Source organism: Episyrphus balteatus, chromosome 1 (assembly GCF_945859705.1).
Source record: "Episyrphus balteatus chromosome 1, idEpiBalt1.1, whole genome shotgun sequence".
Classification (NCBI taxonomy): Eukaryota; Metazoa; Arthropoda; class Insecta; order Diptera; family Syrphidae; genus Episyrphus; species Episyrphus balteatus.
In genome coordinates, this window is record NC_079134.1 from 34,025,084 (window position 1) to 34,051,641 (window position 26,558).

The following is a 26,558-nucleotide window of genomic DNA, read 5'->3' on the forward strand; positions in this document are numbered from 1 at the left end:
TCTAAATCAAAGGCTTATAAACTTTTTATTTTTAGTTTGTGTCTTTTTGTGTATCTTCTATTGTTGATTATTCGGATATGAATAGCCAAAGGCGTTTAGTTCTGTAATTTTGTAACCGCTTTAGCCGCAAAATCCTACAAATATGTATAAGCCAGTGGGAAAACGACTATGGCTTAAGCTTAAAGAATTAGACATGACAGACTCATGAATGAATGAATGAACCTGAAGCCAAATGTTGTCCAAAATTATTACGAATGAGAATGCAGAAGCGTATTTCCGTCAACTTGAAATCCAGGCGCTGTGAGAAGTTGTAAATATCAAGAGAAAGACACTCTTAACCACAGTACCAAATATTATTGGCGTACCATCATTTTTGACAGTTTTTTGCTCATATTTTCCTTTTTTTGTTTTTACTGACTTCCAAAAAGGGGGAGGTATTCAATTCGGCTGTATTTTTTTTTTTATGTTTTGCTACCTCATAACTTTGGACTGAGTGAACCAAATTTGATAATTCTTTTTGTATTGGAAAGCTGGTGCCTGCAGCATTTCGTTTAGTTCTAGCTATATAAACTATGAGAAAAACTATAAAACCCATTTTTGATCCATGGAAGTCGGTTTTGTTTTTTTGATAAAAATGATTATAGTAATACATGCTCAATCTCTCAATGCGGATGCGGATAGCTTTGAAAAAAAAACAGGCCTAGTATTTTTAAGGATATTTACTCTAGATAATTGTGTTCTTCAAAATGGCTGTTTTTAAAAATTTTTGGACAGAAGAAATTATTTTTATTAATAAAAATTGAAAAAAAAGAGGTTGTCTGTAAAGCCGGTTTACGGACGATGATTTTACGTGATAACGTCGTAAGAAAACAGGTTGTGTGCTTTTAAAAGAGCCATTTGAAGCGTTTATTTATTTCAAACAATCATAATTTACAAGAAAAAGCTAAAAAAAATAACTTTTTTTCTTTTCTCATTATATTAATTTTTTTATTTTAAAAGCTCACAAAAAAAATTATAGCATTAAAAAGCCAAATATTTCTTCTAAATAATAAAACAAATTTTAAATTTTTACAATGAGCAAAAAGTATTAAAATAATTTATTTAAAACAATCATTTTCATCAAAAAAAAAGCAAAGAAAACATGTAAATTTATCTTCTCACGCTATTAAATCCATTTTTTTTTAACAATCTCTAAAAAATTTTACACCATCCGAAAGCTTATTGTCTTAGCTAAAAATATATATATAGATCAAGTCTATGAGACATCTACAAAAAGAGCTAGAATTTTTTAAACTCGATGAAATTTCATCAAAAAAAGCAAAAAATTATTTAGTTTTATGTTCTCATGCTATTAAATGAATTTTTTCCCTAACAACCTATGACATGTGAAAGCTTATTGTTTCACCTTTCAAATGACTTATCAATCTCATTTCAAAGATGCCTACAAGAGAAGTTAGAATTTTTTAAAGTCAACCATGTGGAATTTCCAGACTGAGATTACGGTACTTCCCACACTGGTGGGTGTTCATGGCGCAACAGATCTCCACTGGTGGTATGATGTTTTTCTCAAGTTTCTTGATTTAACATTGTGTGGCTTGTAGTTAGTCTAGCGTTATGTGTGATATACCAATTGAAAGGTAATTGTATCAGGATGCTCATAAATGTTTAATCAAATTTCTATCTACTCTTGGTAAAAAGTTATAACCTGTTGAATTCTAAAATTTTATTTTACCGTTATCTCAAAATTGTGTTTACAAAAATGATTGAAATTCCACACACATATAGTCGCAGTAAACTATCATTACTCCATAAAAAATATTCATCTATCTATTAAAGAAAAAAAGGTAAAAATAAAAAACGATAAAAATCGGTTAAAAACGGCCAAAAAACCTGTTTTTTAAAAACTTATTTTTCTCTTTACCTTTTTAACGTTTCCAATTTCTTGCACATGTATGCGCATTTATCAGCCTTACATATCCCATATAATTGGAGATCTTTGAACGCTGCAAAAAAAAGCTAACAATCAAAAACTACCCAAAAATACCCCTAAAAAAGTAGTTATTTTTCAAAAATTCATATTTCGAAACGCAGAGTGTTGGAAAAAAAATCCGTATGAGACGCCTAATTTTTTTTTCCTTCATCTTTCACCTGGCACCTTTAGAATTGTCAAAAAAAATTTCCCCTACCCATAATCAACATTTTGTCATACCCACAACACCTGATCAACGTTCAAACAAAACGTTATAGCGGAGTTCCAGAATTTTTTAGAATTTTTTCTTAAATGCAGTTATCCTTAAATCAGTCTCCTCTATCTACAACAAAAAGAATCAACTCTCTACGACCACGCGTTTAGATTTTAGCCCAAATTTCATCTTTCCGTTTTACCCCTGTTTACCCTATTAAATGATGGAATTTTTAAAAATCCTTCATTTGGATTAGGCTTTAGATTATTATCTTTCAAATAAGCTTTAGGAGATTTTTGTATCTCTAATAGTTTATTTTTAATTTTGAATTTAAATTTTTTGCCGCACTGCGAAAGTGCGAGAGTGTAACGCTAGAAAATGGCGTCACTTTTTTGTGGTGGCTGCCATGGTTCATCGATTTATAAGACGTTGTCACGCCAAAAATGATTTTTTGTGGCAAGAAAAATTTTTTTTTTTAAATAACTTTTTTTAAAAGTGTTTTTTAACTGTAGCATAATTTTTTGCTGAAATCCTAATTTTATAGTAGCTTGAAGTCCTTTTTAAACTATTTAAAGTTTTGTTTAAAAAAAGTTCAAGAAAGTTATTTTTAAACTTTGGTACAAGGAACCGGAAGTGCATTTATTCAACTTCAAATTGAAATAAAAAAATGCCTACAAATGAGCTACAAACTGTTGAATAAGGTAAACGAAAGAACAACTTTTAATTAATTTTTATAAAAGAAGTAGTCTAGAAACAATTATAAAGTCAAAATGATCAAACTATTTATGAAAATTTGATTCGAAAAATGTCCAAATTATTATTAGCTTAAGAATTAATACTAAAAAATAATAAGAAAATAAGAGCTCTAAAAATATGTTTATACTTTCGGATAATCTAAGATAAGATAAGGTCAAGTTGTTCTTTAATGTAGATACACCCCTGAATCCCCCCTGGTATACCTTATTATTTTGTTTAAAATTTCAAACAATATTTCATCCAATATAACCAAAATAGCCCTCAGGAGGTAGGCGGAGTACCTCAAACACACGCACCCACTTTTTTGTCTATTTCAAATGGACTAACGAAAAAAAAAATTGTTAATAACAATTATAATGTTTTCTTTTTAATAACCAAAAACAACAATATTGCTATGGTTCAAATATGTTTTTAATAAGTTTGCATAATTTACGAGGTTTTTCGAAAGTGTTATATAGCATGCAAATTGATTATGAAACATTAATGTATTGTTAGTGGTTTTCCTTTTAAGTATAGGTTTTTTTTCTGCAAAAAAATTAGATGTAAAAAAAAATCAAACAAGGTTTAGCACGATTTTTTGGCATTAATTTATTCGTAAACACGAATGAGAAAAAATAAAATAAAATATTGGTGACACATTTGTGACAACTTGTCCATCAAAACATTTAACTTTTTATGATTTTTGTTTTTTTTGTTGGTCGAATAAGATGGATCTATACATTATTTATGTTGTTTTTACGTTTTCAAATCTTTTGTAACACATCAGAGAGACATTTTGTATGTTTAATTTAATTTGAACTAGTTGCTTATTTTGAATACGAATGGGGAAAGTTGTTAATCGTTTTACTTTGCAATTAACATTAATTTATTATCTTTTTTAATTTCGTGTAATTTTGATTGAGTGTTTATTTGTATAACAAAATTTGTTTACGAAATAAAATGACCATATTGTCAAGCTGTTTTATGAAGTTAAATAAGATTTAACCTTTGAAAACAAGGTAAGAATTAAGAACCAACTTGAGCTTCCCAAAATGCTCTCAAAAGTTTATAACTTGATTTTAAGTTATTCAAATATCAAGAAAAGCCCTGGAAATGGTTATGAAGGTCGAGCAGTATTAAATAGATAAAGAACTTCTACCTACAACATCATTTTAAGTTTTATAAATCATCTTTTTGATAATGCTTTTTTAAGATTAAAATCAATAGAAGGTGTCGTCGTCGCGTCGTCGATAGAAGAATCTTGAAAAAATGTGTGCTTTGTTTATTTTATGCTAAAGATCTTTATGTTTAAAGATGTTAATTTAGTTTAATTACGACTTCATGTCAGGTTTAGCTTTCATTTTGATATGATTCACCTAAAGCTCTTTTCATAGACATAACAAATAAACTATAGAATAACTCACATCACTTAGGAATTCAAATGCCAACGTCAAATCAGTTAAAGAGCCAATTATTGCTTTGTGAATACTAAGTAGCCAGATGAACGTGATTTGATTGTCAAACAGATGACACTTTAAGTTTTTTGTTTCATTTTTGTTTGATTAATTTTTCAAGCACACTTTTCCCACTAAGGTTAAGCTTTAATTTATTATTGAATTCAAGCTGGGTTTAGGGAATGATTATACAAATTTAAATTAGTAAGTTTGAAATGATATTAATGCAATCTTCTATCAAATAGGGTTATTTTTGGCTTGCACTGATGTATAAGTTCAAATAAGATAAAAGATTGGAAAAGGCCCAGTAATTGCTGCATTAATAAAAAAAATAGGAGCAGTTTTGTTAACCATGTTGGTTAGATCACATCTTACGCTTTGTCATATGAAAGTGAGCAAAAAAAAAAAAATTCCAACTCGAATTTGTAGTTCGATTTCAAACGAATGAGAAATCATCCCACAATATTGGATTGAGTTGGTTTTTCAGAGCAAAAAAAAAACAAATAATCCAGTCAAATAAGGGTTTAACCTCGGAATGAATGTTAGTAGAATTTTTTTTTGCTCAATATCTTCCTTTTGTCATTCTATAACATATCTCAAAAGTCTAGAAAAATCTCATGTCCGCTTGTCGCGATTTCAAGGTCAAATCGCGAAATGGAGATTTTCAAAATTAGCAAAAATAGGCTATGGTATTATATACACATATGATACATGATTTCACGGTATTTTTTTAATGCTGATTCCAAAAAATCTAAAATCAAGGCAATCTGACGTCTCTGAAAAAAGTTATACCTGTTTTTCATCTGTCAACCCATATTATTATAACAGTTGCTAATTTACTACCGAAAAACCCTTAAAAGTTATGGTAGCGGAACCAAATTTCGCATGAAGGTTTTAAAAAAACATTCATATCTATGACAAAATGGTATTTTTTGAGAAAAGGGGAAATTTTGGGATGTGCACTAAAAAACATCCAGGTACAATCTTGGAATTAGTGCTCATACGCTAATTTTTTGGTTTCTATGTTTATTTGGATATTCTATAATTTATGTCAAAAATCTAAAAATATCTCATGTCCGCAAGTTCTAATTTTTCAGGTTAAACTAAGTTAGGTGCTTAGGTTCTTATATGTATACAAACATAACCCATATCATTTCAAGGTATTTTTTAACGCTGATTCCAACAAAACCCACAAACAAATCAATATGACCATCCCTGAAAAGTAATGTACCTTATTCATGTTGATCTGACACAAATATCTGAAGAGTAGTTTTTAAATTTTTTCAAACCTGCACCTTATCTTCAAACCAAGAAAACCAAGAGATTTTTTTAAGATTTTTGAGGGTAGTTAAAGAATATCCAAACAAAGATTAAAATGAAAAAATTAGCCTATTAGCACTTACAGTAGCGAGCAAAAAAAATGCAAACGAAAAAGTTTTAAACAGTTTTGAACAAGAACTAAGTTGCCAAATTTGGCATAATGAAACTGTTTTATTTTCATTAAACAGAGTCAATTTGTTCAATATTTTACTCCAAAAACATTATTTGGTCAAAAGTCTACCTTAATATGCGTTTTTAGACGGTCAAAAAAATGCAAATGTTTTTATTGTTTGCTTTTTTTTTGCTCGCTACTGTATTTCTAAGATGAACAAGAATCTTCTTTAGTGCATATCCTAAAATTTGCCCCTCCATAAAAAAATACCATTATTTCGTAGGTACATATATTTTTTGTAATGGATTGTTTTCATTTTTAATAATGATGGATTCTAAAATCTTCATTCAAAATTTGGTTCATCTACCATAACTTTTAAGGGTTTTTCGGCAGTAAGTTTGCCACTGTTATAATAATATGAGTTGACAGATGAAAAACAGGTATAACTTTTTCCAGAGACGTCAGATTGTCTTGATTTTAGATTTTTTGGAATCAGTATTAAAAAATACCTTGAATGCATGTATCATATGTGTATATAATACCATAGCCTATTTTTGCTATAATTTTGAAAATCTCCATTTCGCGATTTGACCTTGAAATCGCGACAAGCGGCCATGAGATTTTTCTAGACTTTTGAGATATGTTATAGAATGGCAAAAGGAAGATATTGAGCACAAAAAATATCTACTAACATTCATTCCAAGATTTACCCCTTTTTTCTCCGTATTTGACTGTATTAAAAAAAAAATAGAGGCTTTCGTTCAAAGAGAAATAAACAAACAACAGGTCTTTAAAATGTGTGGAATTTGGAGTTGTACGGGTTGATTTTAGGTACACATGAAAAGAAAAGTTGATGTACAAGAAGCATAAAGGATGATTATAATAAATATTCGCGAAAATGAAGAAAAGTCATATACAATGCCACATAAATGTTAAATTTTCCAAAACCTTTTTAATTTCATAAAATACGCAGAAAACCGTAAAACCACCGAAAAAGTAGCAAGACCAAAAAAGACTTCGTAAGACAACTGAAGTTCAGCATTGGCTAATAGTTCGCACATCAAAAAAATCCATTTATTAAAGGAGAATGCAAACAAAAAAAACCCCAGCATCGATACGAATTAGACCTACATATATGGCTTGAAAGGGTATCAATAGTAGATAACGAATATGAAAATTCCTTTTAAAAAAAAACCATCCCCGGAACTTGCTATGACGACGGTTCTTATTTTCAAACTATAAGGTGTTTTTTCAACCAAAACTTTTTTCAGGAAGGGCCGATTGTCTTGGTTTCAGTTCCATGAGATGCTACATGCCCTAAGATCATAAGCTAAATTTGATTTTTAAATGATGCTGTTAGCTTGTTTTTGGTCAAAATGCACATGATAGGCAAAGGACCCACTAGATTCATGCGGATGTAGGTGATAACATAAAATGATTGGTATCTTGGACGGATCTATCTAACCACAATAAGCATTTAAAATATGCGTTTTTAAGTGCATTTTTTTTTGCCAGAAGGCAACAATAAAACCATCTTGAACTTAACTTTGTTGTATCTTGATGTAACGTTTTTTTTCTATGTAAGTTTCTTGTTTAAAAAACGGCATTGTTGATGCACTTCATTTTGGGATTACCTCACAAGGTTTTGCAAGAATTTCGACTCTTATAAATCCAAATCAAAGAACCATCCAAGAAACCAATCATTTTATGTTACCACCCACATCCTCATTCCTCATAATTCTAGTGGGTCCTTTGTTACCATGTGCATTTTAACCAAAAACAAGCTAATAGCGGCATTTAAAAATCAACCCTAGCTTATGGCACATGATATTTTTCGATGCTCAAGGAACTAATACCAAGACAATTGACCCTTCCTGCAAAAGTTCCGGGGATGGTTTTTGAAAAAAAAGTTTTCATATTCGTTATCTACTATTAATACCCTTTTAAGCCATATAGGTCTCATTCGTATCGATGCTGGGTTTTTTCTCCATATATTTTTGGGCATTCTCCTTTGGGATGCAATATAGAAATTCGAACATCTCACAAATCTAAAGATTTTAATTTTTTTATCCATAATATTGTCAGTACCCACCGTGGCATTTTTGGCTCTTATTACTTTTCTACCGAACCACGTTCTGCTATATAAAAACTGTGTACTTCGGAACATAAAGCCCAATAATAAAAAAAATAGCCGACTCACTATCAAACTGGATGGAATATTATCATGACAAGCCGCGTTTCTTTGAAGGTGAAAGACTTATAAGACTTTGAAAATGACAAATTCCCATCTACTTGAAATACAATTATACTACTTAAATACTAATACTACTAGATCACCTGCTCATGAAAAGCCTTCCATCTTTTAAGGAACTAGTCTATTTTTATTGCTGGATAAAATAACTATCATTCTTCAGTAAATTTGTGTCAAAAAGTTTCATTTAGTACTGCTTAGGTATTTTAGTTTCCAGTATAACAAGAGCATCGTATTTATTGACAACTTTAACACACTTTTAAACCAAATCTCAAAGTAAAAAAAGCTGTGCTAACATGTTTTAGAGTCCAATTATATTTCCTATCTTAAACACAGAAATCTATATTTCCTTCTTCCTTCCTAAAAAATAAAATTCAAAATAAAAAAAAAAAAAAAAAAATGGGCAAATTGCTCGGCAATGCCACTGTTATGGAAGTGTTCTGAACAGCAAATTTACGAAAATCCGAAGCTAAGCTACAATTTACTTAACCAAGAAATTTTGAAAGTGGCAAATCTTGGGAATGTCGCTGACCTCATGTAGGCAACGTGTATTGGAAACAACGTTGCCTACTACCGAGCGTTTGGCCCGCCGCCATGCATCGGGAGTTCGGCGTAACATTCCCAATAAATCTACCAGAGAATTACTGGGCGAACAGGAGTGTGACGGATGCCACTGAGCAGATCTGCAAACACTGAAAAACGGTTTCTAGCGATCAATGTTCAGCTACGTGCCATCACAAACAGAAGACACACACTTCCATCGGATAGTGAATTGAAACTTGTATATATTTTGACTTTGCATTGAATAAAATACTGTGAATTATGGTCAATATTAAATTTGTATGAAAAATATAGACTTTTTATTGGTTTAAAGTAAGGTTTGTGGATTTGTTTGGACACTTAGCACCACCTTTCGTGATTTCACTTCAACGTAGCATAAATATTTACCTTTATTTGATAGTTTCAAGGTTTTCAATGAAGATGTCGCTAGCAATTTCCTATTCAATTTTCTAATTGGAACTCATTGCTGTGCCCACATCCAGTTCCACAGAGCACAGACCACAGCACAGAGGTAAAAATATTTTTCTTGGTTGCTATGTGCAAGTCGACGTATGAGCTAGGTATATACATACATACCTGCAATGTTGTGCCATTTTAAGAAATAGAGGGTTGGTGGTAGGAATTGAATTTGAGTAGCACATTTAAGCAAAGTGTGTGAATAATTTACATTTAATTTTTTTATATTCCACAATATGTTCAGAGTAGAGTAAAAGTTGGAATCTCAAATGTCACAGAAATTCATCTGAATGTTCCACTTATTTACTTACTAATTTTGTTAATTTATTTTATTTAATTACAAATTGATAAATTAGCTGACTACTAGTTTAATTTTAATTTTAATTTTAATTTTAATTTTAATTTTAATTTTAATTTTAATTTTAATTTTAATTTTAATTTTAATTTTAATTTTAATTTTAATTTTAATTTTAATTTTAATTTTAATTTTAATTTTAATTTTAATTTTAATTTTAATTTTAATTTTAATTTTAATTTTAATTTTAATTTTAATTTTAATTTTAATTTTAATTTTAATTTTAATTTTAATTTTAATTTTAATTTTAATTTTAATTTTAATTTTAATTTTAATTTTAATTTTAATTTTAATTTTAATTTTAATTTTAATTTTAATTTTAATTTTAATTTTAATTTTAATTTTAATTTTAATTTTAATTTTAATTTTAATTTTAATTTTAATTTTAATTTTAATTTTAATTTTAATTTTAATTTTAATTTTAATTTTAATTTTAATTTTAATTTTAATTTTAATTTTAATTTTAATTTTAATTTTAATTTTAATTTTAATTTTAATTTTAATTTTAATTTTAATTTTAATTTTAATTTTAATTTTAATTTTAATTTTAATTTTAATTTTAATTTTAATTTTAATTTTAATTTTAATTTTAATTTTAATTTTAATTTTAATTTTAATTTTAATTTTAATTTTAATTTTAATTTTAATTTTAATTTTAATTTTAATTTTAATTTTAATTTTAATTTTAATTTTAATTTTAATTTTAATTTTAATTTTAATTTTAATTTTAATTTTAATTTTAATTTTAATTTTAATTTTAATTTTAATTTTAATTTTAATTTTAATTTTAATTTTAATTTTAATTTTAATTTTAATTTTAATTTTAATTTTAATTTTAATTTTAATTTTAATTTTAATTTTAATTTTAATTTTAATTTTAATTTTAATTTTAATTTTAATTTTAATTTTAATTTTAATTTTAATTTTAATTTTAATTTTAATTTTAATTTTAATTTTAATTTTAATTTTAATTTTAATTTTAATTTTAATTTTAATTTTAATTTTAATTTTAATTTTAATTTTAATTTTAATTTTAATTTTAATTTTAATTTTAATTTTAATTTTAATTTTAATTTTAATTTTAATTTTAATTTTAATTTTAATTTTAATTTTAATTTTAATTTTAATTTTAATTTTAATTTTAATTTTAATTTTAATTTTAATTTTAATTTTAATTTTAATTTTAATTTTAATTTTAATTTTAATTTTAATTTTAATTTTAATTTTAATTTTGTTCTATGATTATGTTCAAGTTCTCTGATATTTTACTGATCAAATTTTTAAAATCGCCGTTATCATCACTCAGTGCTTTATTAATAAATAAAATGAATCATTGGCTTTTTTGGACCAATTGCAGATTTTACTGTCTCTTCGAAAAAAAAAACAACTTTCACCAAAAATTTTTTTTTATGAAAACTCTTTATTCTTGCTTTCTATCCCAAAATCAATGTTTTTACCAAATTTCATTAGGGTGACCCATCTTTTTTTGTTTTCACTCAAAAAAACACCCTTTTAACAATGATATTTTTATAGATTCTTGTTTCTTGTCTTAAAAGTAACATAATTGCTAAATTTCAATAGGGTACCACCAATATTACTCGAGTATTACAAACTTTTTCAAATATACCCATATTTTCTTTACCTCTTAAAAAATCACCCTTTTAGATAAAAACATTTATAGACTTACATTATTCGTAATTCCCATGGGAAAGAGAACATAGGTATTTAATGAATTTCGTAGGGGTACTATTTATACCATTGATTTTATCGGACTTATCGCGGATTTTTCCCTATTTCCCAAAAAACACCCTTTAACCTAAAATTTTTGTAAAGACTGTTCGGGTTCTTGGTTTCTGTTTTAAATGAAACATTTTTACCAATTTTCATTTTGTAACAATTTTTTCCTAGTTTTTGAGGTACTAATTCCGAATTTCATCATTTCTTAAAAAAACACCCTTTCACTGAAGATAATTTTGTACACTTTATAGATTCTTAATTCTTATACCAACCAAAACATTTACACCAAGTTTTAAAAATTAATACAATTTAAGTCAGCTGTTATGATACCTTCCTCACACACAACTTAACCCATCAAAAAAACACTCTTTCACCAAAAATAATTTTAAGAACTTTATGAATCCTTTGTCCCTGCTTTATCTAAAACCTGCATCTTGAATTGTATCAGTGTAGCATGTTTTCACATGGGTTTCGGTTATATTTTACTTGTTGAAGTCAAAAAACAAGCACCCTTGTTTTTAATCGGCAATAACTTTTCTTAGAGCAATCGTATTGACTTTATTTTTATGTCATTAAATTCAGCATCAATAAATACCTTGAAAAATTGTGTCATTGATGATATTCGACAAACAATTTTTTTCAGTATATTTTTGACCTTCACTCCCTCCCTCTTGTCCGCGAAAAAACACCCAACTTTTTTTTATAGACTTTTTATGTACTTTTTGCCAAGTTTCATGAGTGTAACAATTTTTTTTTTTAAATGCCTATTTTACCCGTACTACTATGTAAATACTAAGCCTAAAAGTAATAAAAATATTTTATGAAAAATCTAAACACGATAATTTTAAAATGTCATTTGACAATTATTTGTCATCGCCTCCGTGGCGCAATCGGTTAGCGCGTTCGGCTGTTAACCGAAAGGTTGGTGGTTCGAGTCCACCCGGGGGCGGATATCTTTTTTGTTTCCCCAAAATGAGGAAAATTAATAATATTGGTTAGAACTAAAAAAATGACATGTTTCTGTGTAAAGTTTTTCAGAACTTTTATAATTTGGTAGCCTTTTTTTCTGTAAAGTGTGTTTTCCTTCTTTGTTTCGCCCTTCTGTTAATTTTTTTTTTAATTTGAAGCTTTCAACAATTTTTATTCTACTTAGCCCTGATTTTTTTTTATAAAAAAAGAACCAATTTTTCTAGTTTGAGGTTTGTTCAATTTATAAATATTATTACAGTTAATTGAAGTAAAATTTCATCAATCATCATGGGCAAATATTCTTCAGAAGCCTCACAGTCAACAAGATTAAGGGCCAATTTTTCAATAGTCAGTTAAACAGTCAGTTAGTACTTATTCCTAAGGATAGGGTAAAATTCAATTTTTCAACAAGCAGATATAGCTTATTCCTAAGAATAAAACTATCTGCTTCTTTCGGAGACGAATAAAAATTATTCTAAGGAATAATCTCAACAAAAATATTGTGTCAGTTGTCAAAGCTGTTTTGAAAAAAATTTTTTAAAAATACAGTGGAACACAAGAAAACAAAAACAATCATGAATAAAATTGACGTTTAATTTTAAATATTTTTGAATTTGACAATTTTTTTTTGTTATTCTGTAGAATAAATTATTCTTGATTGAAAAATTCAATGTTTTTATCTGACTGTTTATGAGCCTAATAACTTTATTCGTCGAACAGTTAACTGACTGTTTATTAGAAGATTGAAAAATTGGCTCTAAAAAGAATAAAATTGCTCTTTTTTAATGCACGGGAGAAAGATAATTCTATTTTCAATTAGAAAGTTCGTAGCAAATGTTCTATGCAATAAGTCGTTCTCAAGCAAATATTTTCAGTTTTAAAAATAGGTGTAATACTTAAACAATTATTATAATTTAGAAACTGCTTAGAAACTAAATATTTTGCACCCTTATCTATACATTTTGAATTTCGTATCTAGGTAGGTAGATATCTATCTATTCATAAGGGCGAATGTACAATTTATCCCTTTTCTAAGTGTTCTAGAAATATTGGTCGATAATTCTTATACATACCTAGTTCTTTGAAGACTTTTTGTAGTTTTTCTATTTTTCTTGCTAAAAAAAATGTGTATAAAAGTACCTAATCTACCCTTATCTCTAATTTGGCGATGACCTTCATGGTACTGGTAGATAAATACTTTATAAAAAAAAAAATAATAATTTCGTATTTTGGTCCAGTAATAAGAAAGCCTTTTAACATCCATATCATCAACGCCTCCGTGGCGCAATTGGTTAGCGCGTTCGGCTGTTAACCGAAAGGTTGGTGGTTCGAGTCCACCCGGGGGCGATTATCTTTTTTTATTCAATTCGCATATTTTTCGTATCAAGACAAATAGAATTCTCTCAAACAGAAAAGAATGCATCAGTTTTAAAAAGTCTTGTTTATAAATAAAAGAAATAAAAACAGCTTAAGTCAACAAAAAATTCAAATAAAATTTCAATTTCAATAAAAAAGTAGGTTGAGGTGACTTATTTTTACCATCGAATTACACTCATAACTTTATCCAAGCTCACTGAAAATGGCATCTTTAAAGATTTCGGAGGTGGAATTGCTGGAAGCAGATAAAATGCTCCAATATGAATCAATTGAACTGAATTGTGATTGAGTTCCATGTAATTGTTCCAAAAACGTTTCATGCGAGCACTTAGGCATTTATTGAGTTCAGCTTTTAAAATTCTTGCTTCCGTTTTGAGTGTTTCGATTTCATTTTTAAGTTTTAGATCGGATTTCTTTAAGTCGCGTACTTGGAATTCTTTTCTGAAAATATTAGAATTTGTATTTTGATAATTGTTTTTTTAAATAATGTTTAAAATTTAGGGGAAACAAACTCTTTCAAGTCCATTAGTAATGTTTCGAGAATTTTGATTTCCGAATTAGCTTTTGCAAGTTCTCCGTCTTTTTGATAAATGTCCATCAAATGCTGTTCTTCAACTTTTTTCCATTTCATTTCGGTTATGGATATCTGCAAGAAAAAATTTATTTTTATTGAATTGTTATATAATCGAAAATTTGGAACGAAAAAATTGGTGAAAATTTTCAAGTTCATCAATTTATTACAAATGACATATAATTGAATCTAAAAGTACTATACACCTCGTGTTTTAAAGATTATCATTATTGCAAAGACATAAGTTACAAGAAATGAACAATAGTTTCATACTAAAATCTAGGTAATTCATCGAATTATCGACATAATTAAGTAAAGGAATGTAGGATGTATAGGTATACGTTCATACATACTTTTCTTTTCTTGTGGGGTGTTGATAGTTGATGTATAATAGGGAATTCCATGTCAATTTCTTTGAAATGTTGTTACAAAATTATTTATTTTGTATGTCGGAGTCGGAGTGAAGGTGGATCTTCACTTAACTTCACCTATTTCTTAACAATTTTTTAATGTTACAATATTTTTAAGGATTTGCGTTTTTAAGTTTTTAAAATTATAGCTAAATGTTTAGGGAATTCAGTTGAATGCATTTTAGAGTATTTAAATGTCAAATTTTAAAATGCAATTAAATTTTGGGTTTTTTTTTTTACCCCCAAATAGAATTTTACCACTTTCATTAATAATAAAAATTATAAAAAAACAAAAATATATTTTTCTAAAGGTTTTCGGTGTGTTCCCGTTTTTAAAATATTACCTTTAGAAAATGAAAAATAAACTTTTTTTTGAGTACTTCGGACCTTTTTCTTTTATATATTATATAAAGAAAATTGTCTTAGAATATTTTGTAGCGGTTTCTAAAATAACTGTTTTTCATGCGGTGTATACCTAATCAACGAAGCACATAGAGGTATTTCAATAATCTAGGCAACCAAAATCTTTTGATCTTGTTTTTGCTTGAAAATACACAAATTACTAAAATCCGTTGTTTTGTTATAAAAAATGTTTTTTTTTTTTTTTAATTTTTTTTGGAAATAATTAAAAAAAAATTTTTTTTCATTGACAAATTTTTTTGACAAACACTAAAAAAAAAGAAAAAATCATGATTACATTTGTTATAATACTAATTATACAAAAACTAAATAATAATAATCCGCTTAGTTTATATACAGCAAAATCTATTATATGTATATATTAAAGTTTGGTTTTGTGTACGTTCGCTAACCGGCCACACCGGCTGACTTATTTTCTTATTTTTTTTTTAAATCAACGAGGCATAAGAGGAGAAGGTTTAAGGCAAAAAAAATTTAAGATTTTATAGGGTAAATAGGGGTAACACGACATTAAAAAAAGAGGCTATTTTCTAAACGGTAAGTCGTAAAGAGCTGACTTTTTTTTTAAATGATAGACAAATTTATTCAATAGTTAAAAAAGGTATTGAACAAATTCAAAAAAAATTCAAAACCAAGTTGTGAAGGTTTTTTTGCAGTCATAGACCTTCGACAAAAGACTAATTAGAGGTACGCAAAATTTTGCACAGAAATTTGAGTTACACCATGAGAAAGATATTAAAAAAAAAAAAATTAGGGGTCTAAAACGGATTTTTTTCATAAGCCCTGTATTTTAAAATAAAAAATTTTGAAAAATAACCTAATTTTTAGGGACATTTTTGAGTAGTCTTTTATTTTTTTGGAATTTTTTAAAGTCTGCAAAAAATCTCAAACTTATAGGAAATATAGGTTTCAATCATGCGCATGCATGTACAAAATTTTGATAAAATGATTTTTGACCGAATAACGGGAAAAACAATTTTTTTTTGTCCCAAGTTTTTTGTCCGTTTTTAACAGTTTTTTATTTTTATCTTTTTTTCTTCAATAGATAAATGAATAAAATTTACAGTGTAGATATATGTATAATGGGCAAGACTATATTAATTTGTACAAAGTTTCAATTAATTTTTTAATGACAAATTTGAAATAACGGTAAAATAAAACTCTATTTTTCAACATATTACATCTTTTGATCTGGAGCTTATAAAAATTTGATTTATCTTTATTGAGCATCCTGATAATATTACCTTTCATTTGATAACACATTTTAAGCGTGAGAAAATAAAATTACATGTTTTTTTTTTGCTTTTTATATATATGAAAGTTTCGTTTTTTGTACGTTCGCTAACCGGCCACATCGGCTAACTTATTTTGCTTATTTTTTTTAAATCAAAGGGGAATAAGAGTAGAAGGTTTTAGGCTAAAAAAATAATGATTTTATAGGTTAAATAGGGGTAACACGACATTGAAAATAGAGGCTATTTTCTAAACGGTAAGTTGTAGAGAGTTGATTTTTTTTTTAAATGATAGATAAATTTATTGTAAGGTTGAAAAAGGTATTGCAAAAATTCTAAAAAATTTCAAAACTAAGTTGTGAAGGTTTTTGTGCAGTGAAAACATGTGGTAGAACTTCGATAAAAGGCTTATTAAAGGTAGGGCAAATTTTTTACGGAAACTTGAGTTACACGATTGGAAAGATACTAAGAAAAAAATTTAGGCGTCTTATACGGATTTTTTTCATAGGCCCTGGATTTTGAAATTTGAATTTTTGAAAAACAACTATTTTTTAGGGACATTTTTGAGTAGTTTTTAATTTTTTTTGTAATTTTTATAAGCCTCCAAAAAATCTCAAGCTTATAGGAAATATAGGCTTTAGTCATGCGCAAGCATTTACAAATTTTTAAATTTTAAAATGATTTTTGACCGAATAATGGGAAAAACAAGTTTTTTTGTCCCAAGTTTTTTGGCCGTTTTTAACATAGGCCATATTTTACAAAGGCCACTTTGCTATTTTTAAACTAATTTTACGAACTTTTCAAGTTTTGATTCCCTTTTTCATTTAAAATGTTAACTAATTATAGAGTCGAAAATTAAAAATAAATACAAAAAATGGCGGAACGAAGTCCGCCGGGTCAGCTAGTTTTCTTATAAATCAAACATTCAAAACTAAGCATTGCAAAAAACATGTTGACCAGATGTTTCCGGATTGCGGGGCTCTAAAAAAGGGTATACCTCTATATATTACATTGCCCAACACTCAAAAATTTCCAGACCGTTGTTAATAATTTCTTACTAAATGGAGAGTGCTAATTTCGAAAATACCATTAGTTTTTTTCTAGCAGATGTAGTTTTAAAACTATTCATACTACATAAAAAGAAATACAAATTCATAAAAAAAAAAATGATTAACTATTCACCTGTTCTTTCAGAATCCATGATTTTTTCCACCAAAAATGATCTTAAGCACTTAAAATTTTACTTTCAATTTGTAGCTTTTGTAAGAGCACGACAACACGCGGTTATCGAGTTTGGTCTAACGATACAGGAGAGGAAATCGCGGGAGTTTAAGTGTTAGGGTTTTTTCAGATGTTTTTACCTTTTTGATATTTTGACTTTTGGTCGCCTAGATTGTCCATGTTCATCCTCTATGTGCGTAGTACCTACATCATAAAATGTTCATAGATACAAAAACTTACTATAGCTTATTTGAAAGGTTAAATTTTTTTACAAAAGAGTAAGAAAAAGAAAGTATTTTTGAAAATAATTAAATATGGTAAAAAAGGGTAAAATGAGATAATTTTTCAATTTTTGTATAAGTTTATAACGTAAAATTATCATTTTTACAATCTTTACATACAACCAAACTTTTTTGTACAATTTGGTTTAATGCTGCTCTTTTCTCATTTAAATTTTTATGCCGTTCAAAAAAACTAGTTAAGCAGAAAATGTAATGAAAAGTCCTTTAAATAGTAATAACTTGTAAAATAGTTCCGCAGGAATTTAATTTTATACCTCACACCTATTTACATCATCAAATTTCTTCTTCCAACTCCCAATTTCATTCATCTCACAAGAAAAATTGATGACTAATTTTGTACGCACACTTACATTCTACTGATAACGTTAATCACATCAAACATAAAAGCCTCCAATTTGAGCAAAGCTCTCCTCCCTATTCCTGGAAAACTTCTTAACTTCAAAGTGACTCACACGCAATGTATTTAAAACAGGATACACCACAACAAAGTGCGCCTATATAATAAATCGGGGAAACCACTTTTTATGCCATACAAGATATAACCTATGACCTTTAGAGCGCCTTTTACAAAAAAAAATAGTATGAAAGCATTCTTTTATTTTAATAAATGATTCATATTTTCAAAGGAAAAAAAAAGGAGCAAAACCAAACACACTCACCTCATTTAAAAGTTCGTTCTTTTGATTTTCCAGCTGCTGGACACTCCGCTGTTCACAGGACAAACTTGTTTGCAGATGACGAACTTGAGTCATTGACTTGAATAATTGACTATTAGTTTCCACAATAATATTATTCAAAGATTCATTCTCCTGTTCTTTAGCATGGAACTGTTGCTCAAAGAATGCCGAATCAGCCTTTGCACTGATCAAAGAAGTTGTTAGATTCTCAACTGATGATTGCAATGTTTGAATGTCCTGAGATGCATGACGAAGCTGTCGATGCAGTTTTTCATTTTGTTTTTGTTCATTGCGAAAGACTGAACTTAGAACGTGGACTTGGTTTTTTACCTTGATACCCTTTTGGAAATGACAAGATAGAAATTAAATATTTGCAAAAGAGACCGAGGATTCTTTACCCTTTTTTCAAGCCTTTCGACCTCTTCAGTTAAACGTTTAACATCGTCCCTTCTCTTTCGCCAAGAATTTAGCATGATTGTGGCGAATATTTTCATTCCAGCAAATTTCGACCCAAACTCACCACACTCAGGTTCGTTGACCATATAGTAAAAGCCATTGTCTTTCGAAGGGTAAACGATGTCCTTATTCGGGACGATTAATGGTTTGAGTATGGTTTTGGGCAAGGCTATGGTGCTACAATTATTTTGACGTTGAAAGCGACCATTGATATTTTTCGACATTTTCATATCCATTTGGGAAAAGGACTTCCTTAAACGATATGGTGCAACGGAATGTAGAGTTTCCTTAGGTTTTCTCACTGAAAGTGGTAACTTTGTATCAACGCGATGATGAACAACTGAATTTGATCGAGGAATTTGTGAACTGGAAATAGCCGAAGAAGAACTGGAAAACGAAAAAATTAATTCAAGGAGGACTGTAATTTTTTTTTAAAGTTTATTTAAAGAAAAAAATAAAATGAATGAAAAAATTTTCAATTAGATTTTTTGTTTTTGCCAAATTTCAAGAAAGTTACTGAGGTTGATTATTATTTCCTTACAGTGAAAAAAAATCTTACCCAGATTTTGTGAGTTTCTTCTTTTTTCTTTGACATGGCTCAGGACGTTTCTCAGATTCTCCACTACTGCTGGGTGTCTCGAGGAGGATTTCTTTTATATCAGGCATTATTGTTAAATTAAGAAAATAAATAAATAAATTAAAGTTCAGTTTTGTTTCAATTGAATTGAAAAATTAAAATGATTCGAATTTGTATTTTATTGGAAGCTTATATCAAAGAAGTTCTAGATTCAAGATCATGTTAAAGTAAAAAATGTACAGTAGGTACGTTTAATAAAAGATCAAATAAAGTGCTATCAACACAATGCAACGATAAGAAAAAGAAATAAATTTCGAATCAGTTTGTGGAATGTTAGGTAACTAAACAGACCACGTGCAACCGAAAAACTATAGCAGGGGTCCTAAACACTGTTGTAAAGCAGATAAAACTTGCATTATTTCGAATGTGGATTCCTGAGTAGCAAATACGCCAACAGTGCGATGGACCGCGACGCCAGAGATCTGGGTTCGTATCCCAGCTTCCACAACCTAAAAAAAATTCTTTTCTGAGATACTGCCTCTTGCGAGGAATCGACAAACCCTCTAAGAGTCTCTTTGTCATAATAGACTTTGTTTTCCAAATTTTTGTTTTTTTTTTATGGAATATGAATCTATGACTCCTAAATCTAAGATCCAACATGAATTTAGCCAAATTTCTAGCTTATATACTATATTTTAAAGGCTTATTCTGGCCGCCATTTTGAATAAAAAAAGGTTGGCAGCTTTTTCGTATTCTCTATTCCAATATCCTTCAGTGTACAAAATTTCATGAAAAAAGCACCAATGGGACTATTGTGCGTCGTCTTATTGCCACAAATTATTTAAAAAATTACGCATTTAGACTAGTCGGCTTTGCTGCGGTACGTGTTTCTCGAATCTCAAAAGTCAACACTCTTAACAGCACATGGAAATTTCTAGATCAATCAACCTTCAACAAAATTCCAGTATTATTGGCGTCCAAACATTCCGAGTTTAGAAAACACTGATTCTGATCACTACCTGCTAGTGGCCAATGTACGAATGCGACTACAATCGCGAGAGATTGTCTGGTTTTTATCTGATCGGGACTCGAATAACCTCTTAAGAATAAGAAGTCCTACGCCACCAGCAGAAAGTATAGAGAACCAGTGGCAAAATTGCCAGGGAGCGTCAGAGATAGCGCTTCTGAGGCCGTGTGCGAATTGCGTTCAAATGTTGGTTAAAATATGACGTTTGGTTAAAATTTGACACTAGCATGGTGAATAAAATGGGTTAAAATTTACCCAGCTGCGGAGCAGGGTAAAATTTGACACTAGTGGTTAAAATTTGACGTTTCTCAAGATAGAAAGATCAAGATAGATTTGAAATTATTTTTGTTATAATGCGTTGATATTTTAAGAAATGTTAAAAGTATTAATACAAAGTACTTCCTCAAATGAATATTCATCTTGAAATAATAATTTGAAATAATTGTTTGTTTGCTTTTTATTTTTTATATGTATTTCTATTTTGTTGGCAGCTGGAGAACTACGAATTAGTGTTAGAAGACTGAATTAATAAATTTCTTTTTGATAATAATGAAATGGGAATTTATCGATAAAATAAAAAAAAGTATGTGAAATTGAGAATTTCTTACATTTTCATACTAGAATATTTAACTTGATATATTTTCAACTGGGTTTTGTTAAAAAAAATAGTTAATTGAACATAAGAAAAACCATTTTTGAGGGTAATTTTGTTTTATCTTGAGGGAATTTTATTCAAAGTAGTACCAAGAAAAAAGTCCCATTTAATACATTTTAACCCAATTCGCACAGCAAAAAAATAAATTTGATCCCTTTTTAAACCAAACGTCAAATTTTAATCGTGGTAGAAATTTTAACCAACATTTTAAAGCAATTCGCACACGGCCTGAAGTACTGACTGGGTTTCACTAGGCCATCACAACGAAGACCCTGGTTTGAAAAAATGCCGACAAGCGCATCCAGTAAAAAGCTCACAAATATCGCTGCAGAGAAGTACCAGAGCTTCCAATGAGCTCTAAAAACGAAAAAGAACAGAGGAACTTCGGCTTCTCAGAAGAAAAATTACAGCAACACGACAGGAGCGTGCTCCTTCGAGGAAATAGAGGAATGTTATAACAGGAATTAGGATGAAAACTCCTTGAACTTGTTTCGATATAAAAGTTCTTTAGAAGATTTTTGATCCCGTCTGCATTGATGGTAATTGAGAAAGAAGTAACTCTCAAGACAAGTGATGCCGCCAAGTATTCGGCCGAATATGGCCGAATAGTTCCTCTAACTTCTGCAACATTCGGCTGAATACCAAATAGATATTAAAATAAAATGCACGACTGGGTCGCACGAACTTGCTCTTAGAGTTAAAGTTGCTTAAATTTTTAAGACTTTATATAGAAATTTGGAAAACAAAAATAAAATTCGTTTTTTAAAAAAATAAAATAAAATCTAAAATTGAATTGCCCTCCAAAACAAGTATGCAGTTTTGATTGATATATTAACATGCATTTTTAGAAAAAAAATTTTCAAAATCGTTAGAGCCGTTTTTTAAAAAAATAATTTTTTATAAATAATTTTTTGGAAAAAAAGTTTTAAAATAAAATTGGTATGCCATTTTGTAGAAATCACTAATCAACATCTAAAAACAAAATTTCAAAAAAATTCAATGTCCCGTTTTCGAAAATTTGATTTTTCAAAAAAAAATTTTCAAATTTTTTTTAAAAATCCAAAAATTATTTTTTTGGAAATTTTATTTTTGGTTTATATTTAAATTATATAAAGGCTTCTTCACAAAAAGTTTCGTTGAAATCGAATAATCAGTTTCGGAGATAATCGGATTTGAAAAAAACCGTTCTATGGCAGGTACCGTTAATAATGATTTTCAAAAAAAAATGTTTTCATTGGAAGATAAACCTTAGCTTAAAACTAACATTTGAATTTTTTAAACAAAATCGTTGGAGCCGTTTTCGAGATATTTCAATTTTTCTTAAATCGGTATATGACATGTACCGTTATTTTTGGTCCAAAAAAATTAATTCCAAAAACCCCTCTGGAGAGTCGTCAAATAACGCTACATACCAAGTTTGACATTAATCGGTCCATCCGTTTAGGCTGTAGCTCCTTATACAGACAGACAGACAGACAGACTGACAGACAGACAGACAGACAGACGGACTTCCGGGACCCACTTTTTTGGCATTGTCTACCATCGTAATGTCATGGAAAAATGTTATCTCAACTTTTTTTTTTTTTACGAATGCATAACTTGATATATAGTACCTATATCGCAAGTAAAAAGACTAAACTTGCGGTCCAGATGCAATTTGTCATCACAACTCAAAAGTCCAATTGGAGTAAGATAGATACACATCTTTCGCCAACTATGCGGCCAAATATTCGGCCGAATAATATCTATTTGGTGTTTGGTATTCAGCCGAATGTTGCAGAAGTTAGAGGAACTATACGGCCATATTCGGCCGAATATTCGGCGGCATCTTTTCTCAAGAACTAAAATATAATTATTTGCTTTTGTTTGAGCAATAAACCACAAAGAGTCCATATTGGTTTTATCATCATTTCGAAAGGAAACAATACATCCGTCTTTCAATTCCTCCTCAGAAAGGAAAAGAAGACTTGTCGGAAATAACAATTCAAATCATTATTCAATTTCTTCCACAAACTATCGAATTAAAATTCTAATTTTTCAACTTGAGGGCTTGAAAAAAAATGCTCTTAAATTAATTACATACTTCTCAACTACCAACCATGCTCCATCAAATCAAATGAAATACAACCGAGTCGGGTCCTGAAACTTCATTCCGATGCGATATGGTGGTGATGGTGTGCAAAAAAACTATAGGTATCGTGAATTTTCCCACGTGCGGTCCTGTTCAGAGTACCTACTATAATTTATTTATTCAGAGTTTGACACGTTTTGGTTAAGGTTGCCGCTTGAACTTGCTTCTGCTCGAAGGTAAACTCGCTATATGACCTCGAAGTATGTGTGTGTCCTTCGAATTCGAAGCACCCGACCCCAAGGACGAGTGAGAGTTTTACCCTTAAACAAACTAGACTTAACATAAATCGATAATATATACTCAAAATCCTCTCTCCTTCCAACAAACACAAAGCCCTTATATAGTTTGTGTATAGGTTAACTTTTGTATATCTGCTCTACAATTCTACATTTTACCTGTTTTGATTACCGACTTATTAAACCCCCTCTGGGGGGTAGGATTTTAGTGAAATGTTTCCGTACAAACACATGAAATCTGATTATACTAACTTACTTCTTGCTGGTGTAAAAGGGTTTATAGTTTGAGTTTTTGGGGGTTTTCCATAAAGCCATCGAGAATGATGGTGGTTTGCTTGATTTCTAGGAAACAATCAGAAAATACGGGGTATTGTTATTTGTTAGATCGATTTGTATTGTGTAATGGAGGAACACGTTGAACCACATTAAATGGGCGTAGCAAAAGAGTGTTTTTTTGAATTTCAGGTGCAGTGGTGCAGATTGTTAATACTCTTTTAACATGGAACATGTCAGATTATCTCATATACAGGCTAGTTCATGTATGGAAGGCTAATTAAGCTCTTGATTTCAATTTATTGGTTGAAGATAAAACAGAGTAGGCAGTAGATTTATCTTTTGATTTTATTTGCATGGAATTTTCTCTTTGGTTAGAGCATTTTGATCCAAAGTTAACAAAAAATTTGTATTGTTTTTTTTAGAGATGCCGCGAACATTGGTTTGGCCGAATACCGAATATTCGGTCACGCTCCTCGGCCGAATACCGAATATTCGGCCGCCGAATATTCGGCCAAGGACACTCAGAAAAAAACGTTGGTAATATCAAAAATTGTAGGTATACTTTGTATAAGAAATTATGTGGCTTAAAAAATTCCCAACAACATCGTATTGCAACGATGAATAACTGAACTACTTTTAAGATAAATGTCTGAACACACTACCTATTACTGCAAAGGTAGACTGTTCGCCAAGATCGAACGGCGGACCCATACCGTGGTATAAGAAGACAAGGTATGATCATTAGAGTCGCCATTTTACAAATGGAGTAATAAGTTTTTGACGTTTAATTTGGAAAAGTCAAAAGCAACAACAATTTCCAAGACAAATTTGTTTACAATAACAATTTCAATGGGCAGCTGTCAATTTTGACAACATTTGCTAAAGTCTACCTTTCGTCTCCTGGGACAAGTGTTTACAGTAAAAGACTATTTTCCGAAGGAGGAATAGTCTACGAAGATAAACGTAATCATTTACTACCAACAAATGCGGAACAAATAGTTTTTATTCACCACAACTGCCTTAGTAGATTATAAGTACTAAAATTACAATTTTTTAATAAAACACACATTTTGGTATAATAATTTATGTCTTTTTTCTTCTCCATTTGGTATTCGGCCGAATAGTTAAACTATTCGGCCGAATACCGAATACCTGAAAAATAGGCCAAATAGGCCGAATACCGAATAGTGGCCGAATGTTCGCTGCATCTCTAGTTTTTTTCTTCTTTGTTTTTTTGTTTTTTTCTTTCTTTCTAATTCAAAACGGATGCTTTTTAATTGTTGAATTAAGGATTTTAGTGTGGTTTAGCAAACAAACTACATATTTTGAAAAGGAAAGACAAACTGAAAAAGTATTCCTTCAATAAATTAAAACCAACTGTACCGTGTACAGTGTGGTAGTTTTTACTTGCGATATATGTAGGTACTAGGATTCGTTTAGGATTCGTAAAAAAAATCGAACTCGAGATAACAATTTTCATGACATTACGATGATGGAGAATGCCAAAAAAGTGGGTCCGGCAATTCTGTCTGTCTGTATATACTCGAGCTACTGCCTAAACAAGTAAAGTGATTTTCTTCAAACTTGGTAGTTAGCAGTTTTTGGTGATTCCCTAGAGGGGAAGTTAAAATTTTTTTTATGACCGAAACTAACGGTACCTGATATATAACGGAAATAGAAAAGTTAATTATTTTGAAAAACGGCTCTAACGATTTTGATTTTTTGAAAAATCAATTTTTTTAAAACGGGTTGGTGAAAAATTTTGAAATTTCGTTTTTATGTGTAAATTAATTATTTCTTTAAAATGGCAAACCAACTTTTTTTTTGAAAAATGTTAGAAATTTTTTATACATACAAAATTATTTAAAAAAAAAACGACTCTAACGATTTTCGAAAATTTTTTTCTAAAAATACCTTTTTATACAAGTAACAAAATGGCATACTTGGTTTTTTTGTAAAACATCATTGTAAACGGTGTTTAATTAATTATAAAAATAGATTTTATTTTTTTACACTACTTATGAAATTTCTTGAAAATATCAAATTTTAAATTTTTCCTAATTTTCTTGAATAAAAAGCTTTAACATTAGAGTTACTTTTAGCATAAGAGCAAGTACGTGCGACCCCAGTCGTGCATTTAATTTTTTTTTAAGATGGTGGCCTAACTGTGTGACACAGGGTGATCAGCGCCTTAAAGCGTCTTCAATCCATTGTGGGTTTGGGTGACAATCAACAAACTTCTCTAGCCAGCTCTATTTTTAGCTAGCTGCTTCATGTTTTGCACGCCAAGTTCATTGAGGTCCCTTTCCACTTGCGTGTGCCACCTTAGACAAGGTCTTCCTATACTGGACCGTACCTACATCTGAGTTGAAGTGTAAAACTTTCTCCAGGCGCTGCATCTTTAATCTCTTGGCTGTTTGCTGTTTTATCTTTTTCTCTGATATTTTTCAATGTAGACGGGACCAAAAATCGCTCTTAGAAATTTCCACTCGAAATAATCCAAGGAGTTTTCATTCGACTTCGTCAAAGTTCATGCCTCTGCACATTATATTAGGACTGGGATCACCTTAGTTGCTCAAAAGAGGGCCTTGCTGGTCATCCTGCACATGCGGACGAGCTCGGCACGAATACCAAAACTAGACATGGGTACCTACAGCTCGTCTCTGTGATGAATGCTGTAAAACGTGGCCTTGAAATCGATGAACAGGTGATGGGATTTGATTTTCTTTTCCAAGTATTGGTCGATGCGGTTTTTTCTGGTTTAAAGTCCAAACTAACTTTTTCATAAAAATTATCAAAATGTTTTTTTTTTTTCAAAGGCCTCTGACTCTGAGAGGAGGTCATTAATCTACTCAAT

At 29.4% G+C, this 26,558-nt stretch overlaps 1 protein-coding gene and 2 non-coding genes across 3 annotated transcripts in view; 2 read left to right on the plus strand and 1 right to left on the minus strand.

Moving 5' to 3' along the window:
* Window positions 1-19,530, minus strand: part of LOC129905515 (uncharacterized) — a 32,989-nt gene extending 13,459 nt beyond the window's left edge. The window contains exons 1-3 of the mRNA XM_055980985.1: window positions 19,359-19,530; window positions 18,742-19,186; window positions 18,326-18,682 (exon numbers count right to left, since the gene is read on the minus strand). Of these exons, the coding sequence (XP_055836960.1) occupies window positions 18,326-18,682; window positions 18,742-19,186; window positions 19,359-19,465 (909 nt within the window). The 5' untranslated portion in view covers window positions 19,466-19,530. The remainder of the gene's footprint in view (window positions 1-18,325; window positions 18,683-18,741; window positions 19,187-19,358) is intronic.
* On the plus strand, window positions 12,040-12,113 carry Trnan-guu (transfer RNA asparagine (anticodon GUU)). The gene has a single exon. It is a non-coding gene; the product is annotated as a tRNA-Asn (tRNA).
* Trnan-guu (transfer RNA asparagine (anticodon GUU)) lies at window positions 13,407-13,480 on the plus strand. The gene has a single exon. It is a non-coding gene; the product is annotated as a tRNA-Asn (tRNA).
* Window positions 19,531-26,558: the final 7,028 nt, after the last annotated feature.